This window comes from Chaetodon trifascialis, chromosome 7, assembly GCF_039877785.1.
Source record: "Chaetodon trifascialis isolate fChaTrf1 chromosome 7, fChaTrf1.hap1, whole genome shotgun sequence".
Classification (NCBI taxonomy): domain Eukaryota; kingdom Metazoa; phylum Chordata; class Actinopteri; order Chaetodontiformes; family Chaetodontidae; genus Chaetodon; species Chaetodon trifascialis.
The window spans coordinates 26,814,302-26,830,242 of NC_092062.1; the positions used below are offsets into that span (position 1 = coordinate 26,814,302).

General features: G+C 44.8%; 1 protein-coding gene across 1 annotated transcript in view; it reads right to left on the reverse strand.

Moving 5' to 3' along the window:
- Window positions 1–1,625: 1,625 nt before the first annotated feature.
- Window positions 1,626–15,941, reverse strand: part of satb1b (SATB homeobox 1b) — a 46,511-nt gene continuing 32,195 nt past the window's right edge. The window contains exons 12-13 of the mRNA XM_070965910.1: window positions 4,680–4,904; window positions 1,626–2,736 (exon numbers count right to left, since the gene is read on the reverse strand). Of these exons, the coding sequence (XP_070822011.1) occupies window positions 2,122–2,736; window positions 4,680–4,904 (840 nt within the window). The 3' untranslated portion in view covers window positions 1,626–2,121. The remainder of the gene's footprint in view (window positions 2,737–4,679; window positions 4,905–15,941) is intronic.

Consider the following 15,941-nt stretch of genomic DNA (forward strand, 5'->3'; position numbering starts at 1 on the left):
TGTATGGTGTTTTATGTGATTTTCTTTTCCTTTGAACACACACAATGTTACACTCTGGCTTTTTATTCATGAAAAAAAAAAAAAAGAAAGAAAGAGCAGAACATCAAGGGAACGCCGGCCACGTCTGGCTGGCACATATATCAGGGTGTTAACAGGTGAGGGTAATTTCCTAAAGGTGCAGACACCTGGCCTCACCTGGGGTTCACAGCAAGGCCAGGACACCTGTGCTGTTTTCTATCTTCACTCCCTGCAGAGGGCTTTGCTGTTACAGGTGTTCACACCTAACATTTATTTATTTCAGATTTCACAGGTGCTTCAGATACACTCAGCAGAGAAGAGCTCAGGTACAGTCGGTTTGAGAGGAAGAGGCACGACAGAACGTTGATTTCAATTTTGTACGGCGAGCTCTTGCACAAACTTCAAATATATTTACAATAATAAACAATCAATGATTCATAAGATGTGATATGTACAGTTATTACAAATAACGTGTTCAGTGACTGCAGCTGAATGAGTCAGTAACTGGAGCTGATAGATTTAAAAACAATTCACATTGTTTCGTCTTTCGTTCGCAGAGGAGGAAATCCCGCTCTGGTGTCAAAAGAGTCTGGTCAAGTTAATGCCAAGAAATCTGTGGTACAATACAAACAGTTTAATTGTGTAATTAACAATCAATAACCACTTCTAGTTAGAACATTTCTGCAGAAAGGAACCGAGAAACACTTATAAAACAGTCAGTCGTAACAAAATAACTGGTGTTCTCATTGAAATAAACTCATTAAAAAATGAAACACTTTTATACAGAATATTTATACAGGAATAGCTTTTTGAATTGGATTGTTAACCAAAGGAAGACACATCGCAGACATCGATTTTCACACAGATTGCATATGTTTTTCTTTCTAAGGTGTTCTATAGGTTAGTCATTTTACCTAAGCTTATTTGCATGATAGTAAAAATTGCATACAACATTAATTGTGAAGCTTGTAGCATGAGTTGGTTGACGTACAGCACTTTTTATAGGCAACCTTTAAAGCACATTTCTCCATTTAAAACGTTTAAGACACTTTTTGTTTTTACTGCCCATTGAAATTACATTTATAAATAGAAAAAAGATCGGTGGAATTTTAAAAAAGCTCTACGCAACATAAACTTTAAAAAAAAAAAGTAATTACATCAGAAACACTGCATGAACTGCAAATAAATAATGTTGGACAACATAAACATGGTGTAATTCACATTTCTAACTGTGGCAATTCAGAAAGTTACAGTGACAAAGGTTTTGCAAAATAATCTAACATCGGCAGTGCCGTATAGTACAAGGCATTTGTTGGCATAGTTTCTTTAAGACTGTATTTTTTTACAGTTACAATATAATGTCTATATATATATATTTATATTTCCTCCCTAACAAATAATATGTAAAGACTGAGCTATTCTCGGAGATTCACCTGGGCTGGGTGATCGCGTTCCAGAGGTTGGAGTGATCCATCATCACATTATGCGCTTTTTAAAAGAATATCTGATCTGCCAGCAGGCTCCAGACTCGATACCTCATTTTTAAGGCCTTGTCAACCACTTGGTCCTTGATTTCATTTGCTATTTAAAAAAAAAAAAAAAAAAAAAAAAAAAAATCCAGTTAAACATCACGTACGTAAACACCTATCAAAGTCCTAACAAACTCCAGGGGGGACTTTTTTTCTTTTTAAATATAATCAGTAGCTCAAAAAAGATAAAGTAAGTCAGTGTAAAACAACAGACAGAGTGCAGTCAGCAAATATCCACGGCAACATACTTAGAATAATTTTTTGTGCAGATTATTTAAATGATGCATCAGTCTTTACAGTGAATAATACAAGTTTTACAAAATCCAAAAAGTAGTACTTGAGTCTGAAACGGGCTCTCCAGTGTGTGAACACTCACTTCACATAGCCTGTCGGTCTGCAGCTCACATATATAAACACTCCTCATACAGTCCGGGCGCAGCACTGATTAAAAACACTACTTTTCTGTATTTGCGGTGTGGTGGTTCTGTGTCGGCCGGAGCGTTACATTTAGCACAGTCATCAGTCTGTGTGTGTGCACAGGAGGACTCTCAGTACGCGTTCAGGCGGGAGAGTCCTACTCCTTGGCCTCGTGTTCCAGCTCCGCCTGGGCCTCGGCGCCTCGGGCCAGCTGCTCCTCCATCTTGATGGAGAAGATGGTGCTGTTGGTCTGCGTGCTCTCGTCCAGCTCCTTCAGCAGCTCTCCGCTCTCCCTGAAGTCCGTCAGCTCCTCCTCGAAGGCCGAGCTGCTGCTGCTGCTGCTGCTGGTGTTGGTGTTGGCGGTGGCCGCGGTGCCGTTGTTGTTGTTGTTGTTGTTGTTGGGCTCCTTGAGCGCCTTGGCTGGGTGATTGACATAGAAGCGCTGGTTCTGGAAGAACTTGATGATGGTGAGCTTGGGCAGGTCCAGCTGTGCCGACAGGGTGTGGATGGCCTCCTCGTCGGGGTACAGGCCTACGTCCTGGATGAAGCTCTGCAAGATGCCCAGAGCCTCCAGGGAGATCTTCCCTCCGCAGGTGCGGGACTTGACACCTCCTCCGCGGCTGCCCTCGTCCTCCATCTCTGCTGGCGAGGCGGTCGAGGGCTGGCGAGGCGGCAACCGGGGACCGGTGGTCGGCTGCTGTTGCTGCAAAGGCTGCTGGGACAGGAGGGGTTGGGAGGGTTGCTGGAGGGACAGGGAGGGCTGCTGCTGGGACTGGGGTGGCTGCGGTGGGAAAAAAGGGGAAGAGAAAGGAGACGGGGATGTTATCAGTGAACACTTATCGGCGCCTTAATAAGGCCTTTCATTAAAATCAATTGAGTTGTGGGGAAAAATGGGCCCGCTGTGTATAGAACAGGCACTTGGCTGAAGGAATTTTCCATGTAATATCTCATTGAATGTAATCAGTTCTGCAGATAGGAGTTTTTTTTTCCATTTTTGGTGGTGGGAGATAGTGTCTCTCATTGTGGGGGTAGAGGCAACTAGTCCCGCACCTAGACACACGCATGAACTGAAAAGACACAATCAGCCCTACACACAGTGGGAAACTGGCCGCTCTATTATAGCTTCTGCTGCTTATCAGGCTCTATTGCCAGGCAGTGATAAACAAGCTCCCTGTGCACAATTCATGTTGCGATGGTCTGGCTGATTTGCTGCAGTGTGAGAATGCTATCGATGGCTTTCACTCGGCCGTCAGAACCCGTTAGTGTAAACACATGACACATTACTCGTAAAATGTCTCATTGTGTGGTTGGAGAGGGAGTGAGTGGGCAACTCGTGGTCCCTATTGACCCCGCAAAATGGGTGCTCTTTTATTTTCATTTCTGACTCAGACACTGTAGAATAGGTGTTTCATAATCAAGTTTGCAAAACAGCACTTTGCTGGGACTTTGTTTGCCAGCTGCATAAATGCACCCAAAGATGTGATTTTACTGTACCAACGTGCTGAGCTATGATAGCGAATGGGAGCTAATTTGGCTAATGTATCGTGTTAGTAAAGGACTGGCAGAAAATATTTAAAGACTGGTCTCTTATGGACAGTGTGGAACGGCACCATTAAATCAGCAATAATTCTATTTTATCAATCTACAACCACTTCTGTTTGCATGCAAAGTGTGCTGCTGGATTCTATTTGTAAAAGAATTATTTACCGTATATCCCGTAAACGGCAGCCGTGGTGAAACACTGGCCACGTCTCCACATCGCTAATCAACCGCTCAGCTGTGGCTCAGACTTTTAATAGAGGTATTATTGTACTTCACTCAGATATTTCGACCGTTATCCGAGCCTGCGTGTTATTCTGCATTCATCTGCCAGATGTCTTTCATAAAGCAGCTCTTTAAAATAAGTTCAGGCTAATGATATCTTAGAAAATGGCTTTTGCTGAAAAGCAGGAACTTTTAAGTGTTGCTGTGTTTCTAATTAACAAGAATTCATAAAACTCCAAAGTGTTGTTTATTACAAATTCCTGGAAAATTAGTTAAGATTAAATAAACGAGGGGAAAATGATGTTTTTTACTTATTTGTTTTTGATATGAAACTCCATAAAAAGTGAGGAAATATGCACAAATACAAGCAGCAGAGTTTTATCAGAAGAGTGTTTGTTTAGTTTTACAAGAACTGTTCATCCACTGGATGTTTTCTACAAGGATCAATTCATCTTTGGTTCATAAAGGTTTTAAAAAACTAAAAAGAGAAAATGCCCTAAATGTCCAAAAATTGCTTTCGACCGACCAACAGTTCAACACCCAAATATATTCACTTCACCGTCAGATGAAACAAAGAAAACAGCAAAACAACAATCGATCAGTTTGGAAATGTTAAAGTCAGAGTGGTCTACTAACTAATGTGCTGGTGTGTGTGTGTGTGTGTGTGCGTGTGTGTGTGTCTGTTCATGCATATATGCTTCCTCCTGTTTAATAAACGTCTCCATTTCTCTGCACGCGGCTCGTATTTCTTCATCTTTTGTGGTCAAGTTTTCATATTTTATCAGAAACTTGCAACAGAGTAATTGTGCATTTTAATGTAAGTCACACACGTGCACACACACATGCACACACCATGTTTTGAGTGTTTGCATCATCAAACATTCACTGTCCAAACTGAGGATCCAGAGCAGCGTGATGCCTCGGTGCCTCGCCCGGAGGCCGAGGCAGCACGCCTGCGGCGGCGCTCACCTGTAGCTGGTCGGCAGAGATGTGCATCAAGTGCGACGGCCGCTCGTTGTGGTGCTGCTGCCCGGCGCTGCTCTCCTGCTCGTAGATGGCGTCGCGTTCGGCCTGGGAGAGGCTCAGGAAGCGGCGGATCATGGAGAGGTTCTCCCAGAGCGTCCGGTTCTCCGGGGAGGGATCCTCCTTCCAGCGCAGCAGCTCGCACAGCCAGCCCTGAAGGGGGGATTATGGGGGGAGAGGGCAGGTCAGTAAAGCACTCGTACGTGAGCCCAGGTTAAAGAAGAACCGCTGAGAGGCTTCAACCGCGCTAAAACTAATTTTAGGCCCAAGAGTTCAGAACACAGTCGACCGGTTTCATCGAGCTTTACCTACGAGGAGAACCACATCATTAAATCTGCCTCTGTGGCGTTAAAATAGACACGAGTGACAGAAACACACCCACAGCATCACAGCAGCGAGGAGAAAAAGATCCAGTGTAACACCATTTCAAACGATTCATCAAGATGAATGAAGAAACTGTTTTGCAAAAACACTCTCCAGCACTAAAATAACACACACACACACACACACACACACACACACACACACACACACACACACACACACAGAACAGCCCATTGTTTCACCATATCTGCGCCTGCAGTCAGTGTGTTTTCCTCCCACAGCTGAAGAAGAAGATGTGAATTAACCAAGGTCAAGCAGCACAGCAGGAAGGGACGACTTAACGTGACGAGAAACACACACTGGCACGCTACGCTGTGCAGCACCCCTGGGAGGAAGCTGGTGACTCCCATGTTTGAAACGCTCCAGCAGAGGGCCATGGAAGACAGAGCTGAGGAGCAGCACGATCCGAAGGGCTTAATTTCATCAGCACAATGGGAGCACAGCGAGTGTGACCTGCCTGAAAGATTCAACGTGAGGCTGACACTCGGCTGAAAGCGCAGGACGAAAGGCGGCACGAACTCACTTGTTGTGTCACAGACTGTTTTTAAATAATAAAAAACTGCACAGAGTTACACATGAGCACAGTGCAACTAAGGTAAGACGAGGCATCGAGATGTGATCAAGCTGCGTTTTCACAAAATATTACTGTTTAAAATGAGGACATGAAATTTTCTACATATTTGCATTTGTATCAATAAGAGATAATATAAAGGAGCAGAAACAATTAGAGATTATTCTGATAATCCAGTTGTTTCAGTCACATTTTAAGCAAAAATGTGCAAAATTTCCAACTCCCAGCTGCTGTTTTTTGTCGTATATGATCGTTAGCTCTGGAGACGTTACCTCAACGGACAGATTCACTGATAATGAAGACAGCTGATAGTTGAACTTTTTCAGTCAGGAGTTTGACTGAGGTCAGAATTGGGATCAGTTCTGGATGAGAGCTAACGGTTAGCGATGAGAGTTCCATGTTATTTAATGATCGAACAGATCACAGTTACTGTAAATCAAATGTGTGTTTGTTGAGGCAGACAGAAGGGCCCTGCAGGGGTCGAGTGACGTGACGACCTCAACCTCAGCAGGCCAGTGCGTGTGTGTGTGTGTGTGGGGAATGACACACTGCAGTGCTCTGTGGGAGAGAAGTGAGGGGGATGAAGCTGTAGTGAATCGACAAGAGAGCTGTAAAGGGATGAGAGTGGATGAAGAAGGAGGGACGGTCGGGGAGTGAAACCAGCGAGGAGGAAACACGGCGTCAAAGAGGAGCAGCGAGGTGTGTGTGAGTGTGTGTGTGTGTGTGTGTGTGTGTGTGTGTGTGTGTGTGTGTGTGTGTGTTACAGAGGGCTACTCGCTCAGCCGGGTCCGTCCTGGCAGCGTGACAGAGCGGCGCTGTAATCTCCCGGCCAGTGCGCGGCAGCACCTTTCATTTCCACAGGATTACACCGCGCTGCTGGTCCGCACACACACACACACACACACACACACACACACACATGCACACACACACATGCATGCACACAGAGGGCAGAGCCACGCCGCCACACTGCATGCAAGAGATAACTCAGCAGTTTGGTTGTCCCCTGTTCCAACTCCTCCCATAAGCCACATCAAACCCAGGAGGGGTTTTGGAGGAAGCCGAGAGGGGGAGAAAGAGAGAGAGAGACATAAAGAGGGAGAAAGAGAGAGAGAGAGAGGGAGGAGGGCGGGTAGAGGGGGCCATAAAGCCTGCGTGCCCACCTTGTTCCTTTGCCACGTTTATTGTTGCGTTTTTAATTTGCATGCAGAGGGATTTGGACGGCGCTCCAGTTGGGCTGTCTGTGGTTTCAGCTGATTCGGTAGTGAGGGAGAACACACACACATTCACACACCCCGCAAAACACAAACAGACGCACACAAACCACCACACACCATCTTGTCAAAGCCAGAGAAACAGTACCCCGGCCCAACGATGGAGTAATCCAACTCAAACACTCCCCAAACCAGCAGGATTAAACCCAAAGTAGCAGAGCCAATCAAACAAAGGCACGACGTGAACTCCATTTCAATGCCAGGAAGTCCATTTGATGAAATAAAGTACAGAGAGTTTATTAGTTCACAAGTGCGAATGTTCGTTTGTGTGGCTCGTTTCACTTTGCTGCCTGCATTTCTGCGCTTTTCCGAGCTGATATTTAGCTTTTATAGAAGCCGTTGGTGACGTTCGCTAAACGTTTTTCATGTGATGTGCGTCAAACAGCGTTTAGGCTGCTCCCGGCCAGCACTGTGGACAGTGGACAGTCAGCGTTTTCCATGGCACTTTCAAGAGCTTTGTTTGTGTTTGTCTAATTGCATTGCTTCCACAGGCCAGGCAGAGGCAGCGGGGATAAAGGCAGGAGAGACAGAGACGGTGAGAAACAGAAAGAGAGTGACAGAAGTTAGTGATCTGACTGCCGTTATGTCGGTAAACTGACAAAAATAAGTAAAAAAGAGATATAATGAATGCATAAAACATATTTCTTCTAAAATGTAAAGCAGTTAGTTTGATATAAAACAATATTCTTTCCTAAGAATTACTAAACCATCAAGATTTCATGTTGGGCACTCCCGTCCAACATTATCATACTGCTGCAAATCTGTTTTCCCCTTTATTGTTTAATGCAATTTGTTGAGCCTCTCCACCGCAGCTGACAAGCACCAACCGCTCTTGATTGGATCATGGAACTTGCTGCCCCTGCTGCTAAAGTGTTCCAACACGGTCCAGAAAACAAAAATCTAGGGCTCTTCAATCCAGTGTACTCTGTGTTTTGTTGAAGATCATTAAGGGCTCTCTATAAATAAATAGAACAGGTAGTGCAGAACAGGCCGAGCTGTCAGCCAACACAGAATACAGCTCGCGCTCCCCGTTTCCCACTACGACTCCTGTTCAGTCAAGACATTTTCTCAAGTCCCTGTTCAACCATCATGGCCTCAAAGCGCTGCAGACAGGAAGCAGACTGGTGATGATGCAACGCTCATCAGAAACTGTTTTTTTTATATATGTATAAATGTAGGAATGTAAGGTTAAATCTCACACCTCTCCTCAAACCTCACCACACAAAACCACAGGCAGCAAACCACCTCAGACGAGCCGGTCGCTCAGCACCAAACGGCGGGCAGGCGGAGTGAACGGGGGGCTGGCTAAGAAGACGACAGTTGGCTTGTATCGGTCTTGATGCTGATGTGTCTGCTGGACGATGCAGTGGACAATTGTTGCTAACACGTTAGCCGTTCTTCAAGAAAAACGTCAGTTTGAGATTCAGGAAGTTCTGATCAGCATTTCTCTATTTTCTTTATATTTTATGGACAAAATTATTAATGTATTAGTCAAGTGAAATAACTGCAATGGCAATTTTTCATCATTTTTTGAGATATTATAGACTGTGCATCTAATGGATTAATTATAAAAATAACTAATAGATTAACTGATAGCAAAAATAACTGCAGTAATTTAGACCATAATGGGACAAAAATAGTTTTTTGAAATTGTAATTGTAGTGTTGTCACTAAATGCACATCCATATCCACAGTGGATAACACTCACTGTGCCGCTGGTAGAAAATTATCTAACAACTGCGAATAGGTCTGCAAGTACGATGGTGACGGTATCAGAAATCGTCTGGTGCTTATTTTCAACACAGCTGCTTCACAACAGTGTTGTTTATTTGGCAGATTACAGCATGACATCCTCATGAACTGCTCAAAAACGGAAAGAAATACCGATAAGCCAATCTTAACCAGTGCTAACAGATCTGATCACACGCAACCCAGCTCACAGGGAGCATTAAAATACACCTCCACATGCGTCTCGAGTGGCCACCAATAAACGTCCATCATTTCCGACTGCATCGTCGTTTTTGGCCGAACAGTACGAGCCAAGACGCTGGAGAACGGACACAATGGTTTTTGCACAAAGGTCCAAATACTTCAAAATATTCACAAAGTTTATAAAGTTACTTTTAATTCAACGGTGCACAAAATTGCACCTTTTTTAAGGGAGTCTGGGCACCTGATTGCATGGTTTACTGCTGAACGTTTGCAGGTTAGACCCATTTTTTAACAAAGAGTAGCTGACGGGCCACGACAAACTGACACAATGATCTAAGGAAAGAAACATCATGCATGCATTTAATGCTGAATTTACAAAAAGGCACGAATGATTAAGAATCTGCCGTCGTCATTTGGCAAAGTTTATGAAGTTTCTCTCCGAATTGGGTATTTTTTTCTAGGACTCTGTGGACACTATGGTTTTGTAATCCACTGGTGAAATCAGTTGAAATTTTCTTGGATCTCAATGGGTCCCCATTGCATCTTGGGTGTGTTTGCACCTGTACTTGGGGCCGTCCACTTGTGATTGGATCACTAATGCCAGGTGTAAACAGGGCCTTATAGCCCACTGAGTAGTGAACTAGAAACCCAGTTTATTTATGATGCTGAACAGATCTCTCAGTTGAACTCACAGATGCTGCAAACATGTTCATTGGAGCAATAAGCACTGACAGGCATAGGATTATCTTGCTATGCTGGCACACACCTGCGACAATATTACACAATAATCCGCTGCCTCTAGGTCATCGTTGCTTAATTATTAATTAGTTTCAAACAACAGGACTAGCAATCAAGAACCACCAGCCTTTTCTTGTTTTACAGCAGACACGGATCTGACCAGAGGCTCATGGGGCTCTGGGGTCATAAGGTGGCAAATTAAAAGGGTAATAAACTCTTCAGCAGGCTATTGTATAGTCCTGGTAAAAATAGCAAACGGTTGCTCTGATAAAAATATTTTCCTCGCAACACAATAGTTGAATTCATGCGTGAGATTCACCCAGCTATGCAATGTGGTACACCGTGTATGTGAGTGCTGCAGTCACAAGCTGCCAATAAGAGCATAGGCCTGCTCTGTCAGAGAACAGCATGGTATTCACCGCCCAACCTACCCGCCCATTCACCCATTCAGCACCAAGCTACCACTGCTAACACCCCCAACATGGAGGCTCGCAGGGACGCACATGAACTGGCTTTGCTGTGAGACAGTGACAGTGGACAGACAGACAGAGGGACAGACGGACAGAGGGGTCTGTCGCACGGCCTGGCCGACACCTTCCCTCTAATCACATTTGCTTGTTATCAGCCTCATCAGGCTGACCTCGGCCACTGCAAAAATAAATAAATAAAATAAACCAACAGATGTCCATCAATTTTCCATTTGAGTTTTTCCCCCCTCCTTTCTCGGATTACTGCCTGACCAAATATAACGCCGCAGTTTCAACCCCAGAAGCAGACCGTGTGAGTCTATCCAGTACCATTTGGATTTTGGACCTTCTGGACAAAAAAAAAGGCCTCGATGACACATCAAATAATGAAGGAAAAAAAATCACAGATGAAGAAATGATTGCGGCCATTGTTGTGGCGGGCTGGTTGGAGGACGGGACTGTTTCAGAGGCAGCCAGACAAACCTCTTCTGTGTCTGAACAAGAGAGACAGCTAAAAGTAGGGGGAAGACAATGCATTATTGTCTTTCCTCCTCCTTGAACCTGGCAGAGGCCCAGCCCTGGCAGACAACGCTATGCAGATAAATGCAGCCGATAACATGTTTCTCCTCCCTGAGAAAGCCAAAGCGGCGGCTGCACGTGCCTGTAAGGTAACGTGTGCCGTGTTGTGAGAACATGACGCCACTGGTGGACGCCCATCTGCTGACGACAGTGGAGTGCTGAAAGGTTCCTGATGCTCGGGCATATGCGGATCTCCCGCAACAATAAGCAATAATTGACTGCACAATTCAGGGCCAGACATTTTTGGGGAGGAAAAGTCTTCATAGAACAGCTCTGAGTGACTACAAATCATCTTCGGCATGCTGTGAGGAGGACAGGGCAATGAAAACGGGGTCAGCAGCCTTATTTGAACTGCAACAGCAACTGGAAGGACAGTAATGATGTGCAGAAAAACACTGTAGCCTGCCATAACACCACAAAGTCCTATTTATTTGTCCATTAATGTCTTTATTCAATTTCTCCTTTAGCGTCTAAGCAGCCGGTGAAAGCTGTTTGCTCATCCTGCTGCGCAGCAATTCCTTTATACGCTCTATGTTACGGGATATCATGAGCATTGGACTGAGCGAATAACTGGAGCCATTTGTATCAACGGATAATGAGTCAGGTAAGCAAAATCCCAAACTCCCACCCAAAAGAAGTCCATTTAGTCCTTTAATGAAGGGACAAGTGTTCTGTTGGCCCCGCCATCAATGCATCGTAAGAGATCATTTATTCTTCACTGTAGCGTTTAACCCCTTGATTATCGTTGCACCACTGCAACACTAGATGAATAACGATGGCGTGCATTCATTATGTACCCTAAGTAATCATGTTTATATTCTTTTATGGACTCTGTGATAGGGAGATCATCACTGCGAGGGCAAGGTTTGCACTAAAAATGACTGCTAGCAAGATCTTAACATACGAATTTGCCACACTACAGAAAAGGAGAAGATTACTGAGCTGTGCATTCATTATATACCCAAAGTAATCGTGTTTGCTTCCTTTCATTCACTTAGAGCGCAGTGAGGAGAAGGTTTGCGCTGGATGTGGCTTTGCTAGATCACAAAATACTCATTTATCCAGCATTACTGAGAAGAAGATTACTGAGCGTTTGTCAACATGCTCCGTGTACATCCATACATTTTTAAGGAGGACTGTGTCAGCGCTCCAGAACATCAGAGAGGGCTCAGCGCAGGAGCATAAATCCACCTTTACTCCCATCAGTTCTTTGGATTCGAACCAGCGACCCAGCGGTCACGAGCTCGCCTCGCTAACAGCTTCCATTAGAGAGTATGCACACATTAAACGGCATGGTTGTAAAGAAAACCAGAATTAGATACAAACAAAAGGACCTTAACATTTTTCTATAAATATGTACATTTTTTACGCCGTGCCTGCGGCGGTTCAACATATGGTGATCAAAGAGTGGAATTTATTATTAGGCCACATTTATATTTCCTGTGTGATTTTTCATAACCCCACCAACTGATTCCACTTCACACGCTGGTCCTGAGCGTTCGTAAGGAAGCGTGCTACAAAATAGATGGATCGAATGGACGTCTTTTTGAAGTGACAGATAGGCCCTAAGGATGGTTGGATCTGCGACCGGTGATGGATGATGAAATTTCTACTTCTCGTCTGTACCAGCGATGAAGCTGCGCCTCTCTTCAGGAAAAGCTTATGAGGATTAAAATCTGAGTCATCTATATCATCTGAAACTAGCCTTTTAAAAAAAAAAATAAATCTTTTTTTTTTTTGTCATTAAATAATTTTGATGCCACTCTGATGTCTTGTCAGAGTGGACGCTTTCCAGATCGCCGTTGCCAGATTGTGTCACTATCCTCTTATGTGAGGATGTCAGAGGCTGAGCTTCAGGAGAGAAATTTGCCAGTGTGAATCAAACATGCCAAACAATTAATCTCTATTTGAGCCGCGACACAGAGAAGTCTTAGCCAAACTGAAGAGGGGTCGCGACCTCTGCGGATACAATAAGCGAGTTGACAACAATCACAGACTGACAGCTAACACGACACACATTGTGGAGGAAGGCATGACTGTGCAGGAAATGGCCCTCTCTGTGTCAGCACTTGCTCCCAGAAACAATACCAGCCAGTTTTGTGTGGCGGTTTACGTCATGGCTGCCGAACCAATAAAGTGTGCAGGGAATTTTCAAGCAACCAAATAGAGGCAGATGGAGCATAAAGAATAGCCAAAGGCAAATGACCAGTCCATCTAAAATGGAGCACATTAAACATCTGTGTGTTACAGTGTTTTTTCTCCTTTGACTGCACGTTTTGTTCTTTTTCAGCAAAGCTGGTCTTCACACACAGCTGCACATAACACACTAACAACAATATAAGCTGGGAGTTCCCCGGTGCAACCGCGGCCCACATGCGTCTGAGTCTCGGCAGGAGGAGTGCCTTGCTCAAGGGCAGGAGCAGAGAGAGGCGCGTCTGAATATCTAAAATAAATGAAAAGTTTGAATACGTTCGGTGTTTGTCCACAGTTTGATCTCTCAGGAATGTAAAAATTCACTTTAAATGACAATTGAAACCACATTTTTGTGAAATTGTGTGTCCACTAAAGCACTTCAGATTGTTTATGTGTACAAAATGGCTGAAAATCAAGTCACTGATGATGCTACAGTACATGTGCCTCTTTGTATCAAATATTAGTATTGCTGAAATTGCACCATAATCCAGTTTAGCCTGGTGGTGGGCTGATATTTGGGTACCAGCACTGCCTGCACGGCACACTGAGTGTTCAAACACTGTTCTCCCACCACAAATTTACCTCTTGTTTATAATCTTCTCTGTTCAATACTGTCGAGGCAGATGGAGGATGAATGCACAGAAGACAACAAACACGCTGAAGATGAACCAGAGATAAACAACAACGGCAGCAACATTACAAACACAGAAAGCACCTACATGGAGTCTGATTCCATCAATTATAAGAGCTTGATTGAGATTTAATTCAAAGCTGGGGTTTAATTGCTAATATCAAAGCATAATTAAGCTGATAAATCATGACTGATCTTATTGAATTAGGGATTGAAATAGCGGAGAACCTGCAAATTGTCTATGTCAGCTAAATAAGTGTTCTTAATTGGCCTACAAGTTTGCTTCAGATACTAATGAAACTCAACAAATTTTCATCCCCAAAAAGCTGAAATAGAAGTCTTCATATGCACTTGTTTATTCGGCGCTATGGCTGCGTGTCTTGTTCAACTCGGAAATTCATCCTGAACTTAAAATAGAGTATTTACGGAAGCGGCAACAAAGTCAACACAAAATCTCAAGTGTCTCTCTGTGTGTGCTGAAAAGGCAACTTATATGCCCTCCTTCAAGCTCAGTTTATGCAGTACATTGTAAAAATAGTGAGTGCAGAGCAGACAGAGCGATGAGGATGGAAGAGTCGGCTTCCCCTCAGAGAGAGAGATTAGGACACAGAGAGGAGATTGTGAAAGACAGAGCGGAGAGAGAGAGCAAATAATGCTAGCAAAACCAAGTGCACACAAGCACCAGCACGAGTGCTTGGATCGGCCCTAATATCTCCCCATGCAATTCCCCCTCACTCAGTCACACACACTCCTGTATGCGCACACACACTCTCTCTCTCTCTCACACACACACACACACTCTCTCTCTCTCTCTCTCCCCCTCAGACTGCATCTGCCGGAGCTAGTGGCTGTAGTTAAATTGAAATATTTCCCGGCGTGTGTCAGAAGCATGCAGAATGATAATTATGACAGATCTGATTAGGCGGGCCGAGTCGGGCGGCTCCGGGCTGCAGGTGCGACCTTGTGCATTCCTGAGTGTGTAAATAAAATTAATTACAAGCGTAGGGGGCGCGCAGCGCGTGACATCAGCGCGCACAGGGGGGACTCCCACGGGGGGCACCCTAATGGAATATTTTCCCCGAGTCTAATAATACAGTTGGTATTGACTTGAGGTAATTAGGGGGATCATTAAAGCGCTTTTCCCGGCGTATTTGCCTGCCTGATCAGATTAGCGAGAATGGGCCTCAGAACAAGCCCTGTGTGGTCTGTCAGGAGAAGTGGAGACAGTGGGAGAGGGTTAGCTAGCAAACATTTGTAGTGAAGGAAGAGCTAGCAAAATGCTGTGCCTGTCACCGGGGCTGGGGTAGCATCTGCTAATAAGCTAGCACAGGCTAAGGAGTAGTAAGTTAGGCGGGTGGCTCGGAGGATAAGCACCGGTTAGGCCTTGATCTGCTCATTCAGAGAGGTCTAGTGGACTGTTAGAGAAATGCTGGTTCAGTTAACTAGCAAGCTGGCTAACACCTGCTCCACAGTAGAAAACATTTGTCATATAATAATGCATCAGAGGTGATGACGAAGAGACAATTTGGAGTCCTGACAGTCGGGGCAGATTCCTAGTTTGGACTGCAGGGTGGGAGGCAGGCGAGGAGGAGGGAGTGGGTTGTGCAATTGGAGACAGATGGGGTGAGAGGTGGCATGTAAGGCGTAAGTGAGAGAGATGGCAAGAGAGACACTAAGTGCTCTGGGCATGCTCAGTGAGACCCCCGGCTCCTGCTAAGAGGAGGAGGGTTCGATGGAACAAGCAGCGGAGAGAAAACAGGCTGGTGGGAATTCCACTGTCCATTAAACAATAAGAGAAAGGCTCATTTCAGAGGGAGGGGAAGACTTACCGTTTGCAAGATAATTCATTCGCTAAATTAATTATTCAGACAGCTGGGTCTCCAGTTCAAGAAATTGTGTCTTTAATAATAGAGAGGATCTGGCCTAGCCTGTTTCCCATGGCAACCTAATAACCAAGCAGGCACAGGAGATAAATAAATAAATCAATTAATAAACAGTCACGGCCCTTTTAGATCCCTTGGGGTTGTGAAATGCTCGCTCTGATCTGCTAATTTGAGGGAGAGAGAGGTGTGGAGAGCAGAAAATGAAGACATCTTGATACCTGCCCCGCCACAGCAAACAAAGTCCAACTCAGGAAAAGTGGAGCAGAACTGGAGCCCCTCCGTCACATCGCCGCTAGCTGTTCCTGATATTAAAACCTGTCCGATAGCAGCTTCGCTGTATCGATCTGACTGTCCTGGGATGCCATTTGTACAGAGCTCCTCATGCAAACATGACTTCCAACACGCTGACCCCGAGTAACACTGTACTCGCAGCAACACACAAACCTGAACGGCCACGATCCAGAAACAGACACCCAAAAGGTCAGCCATCTGCCCCTCTTGTTAAGCAGCCATTGGATGGAGCAGAGAGTGTGTGTGT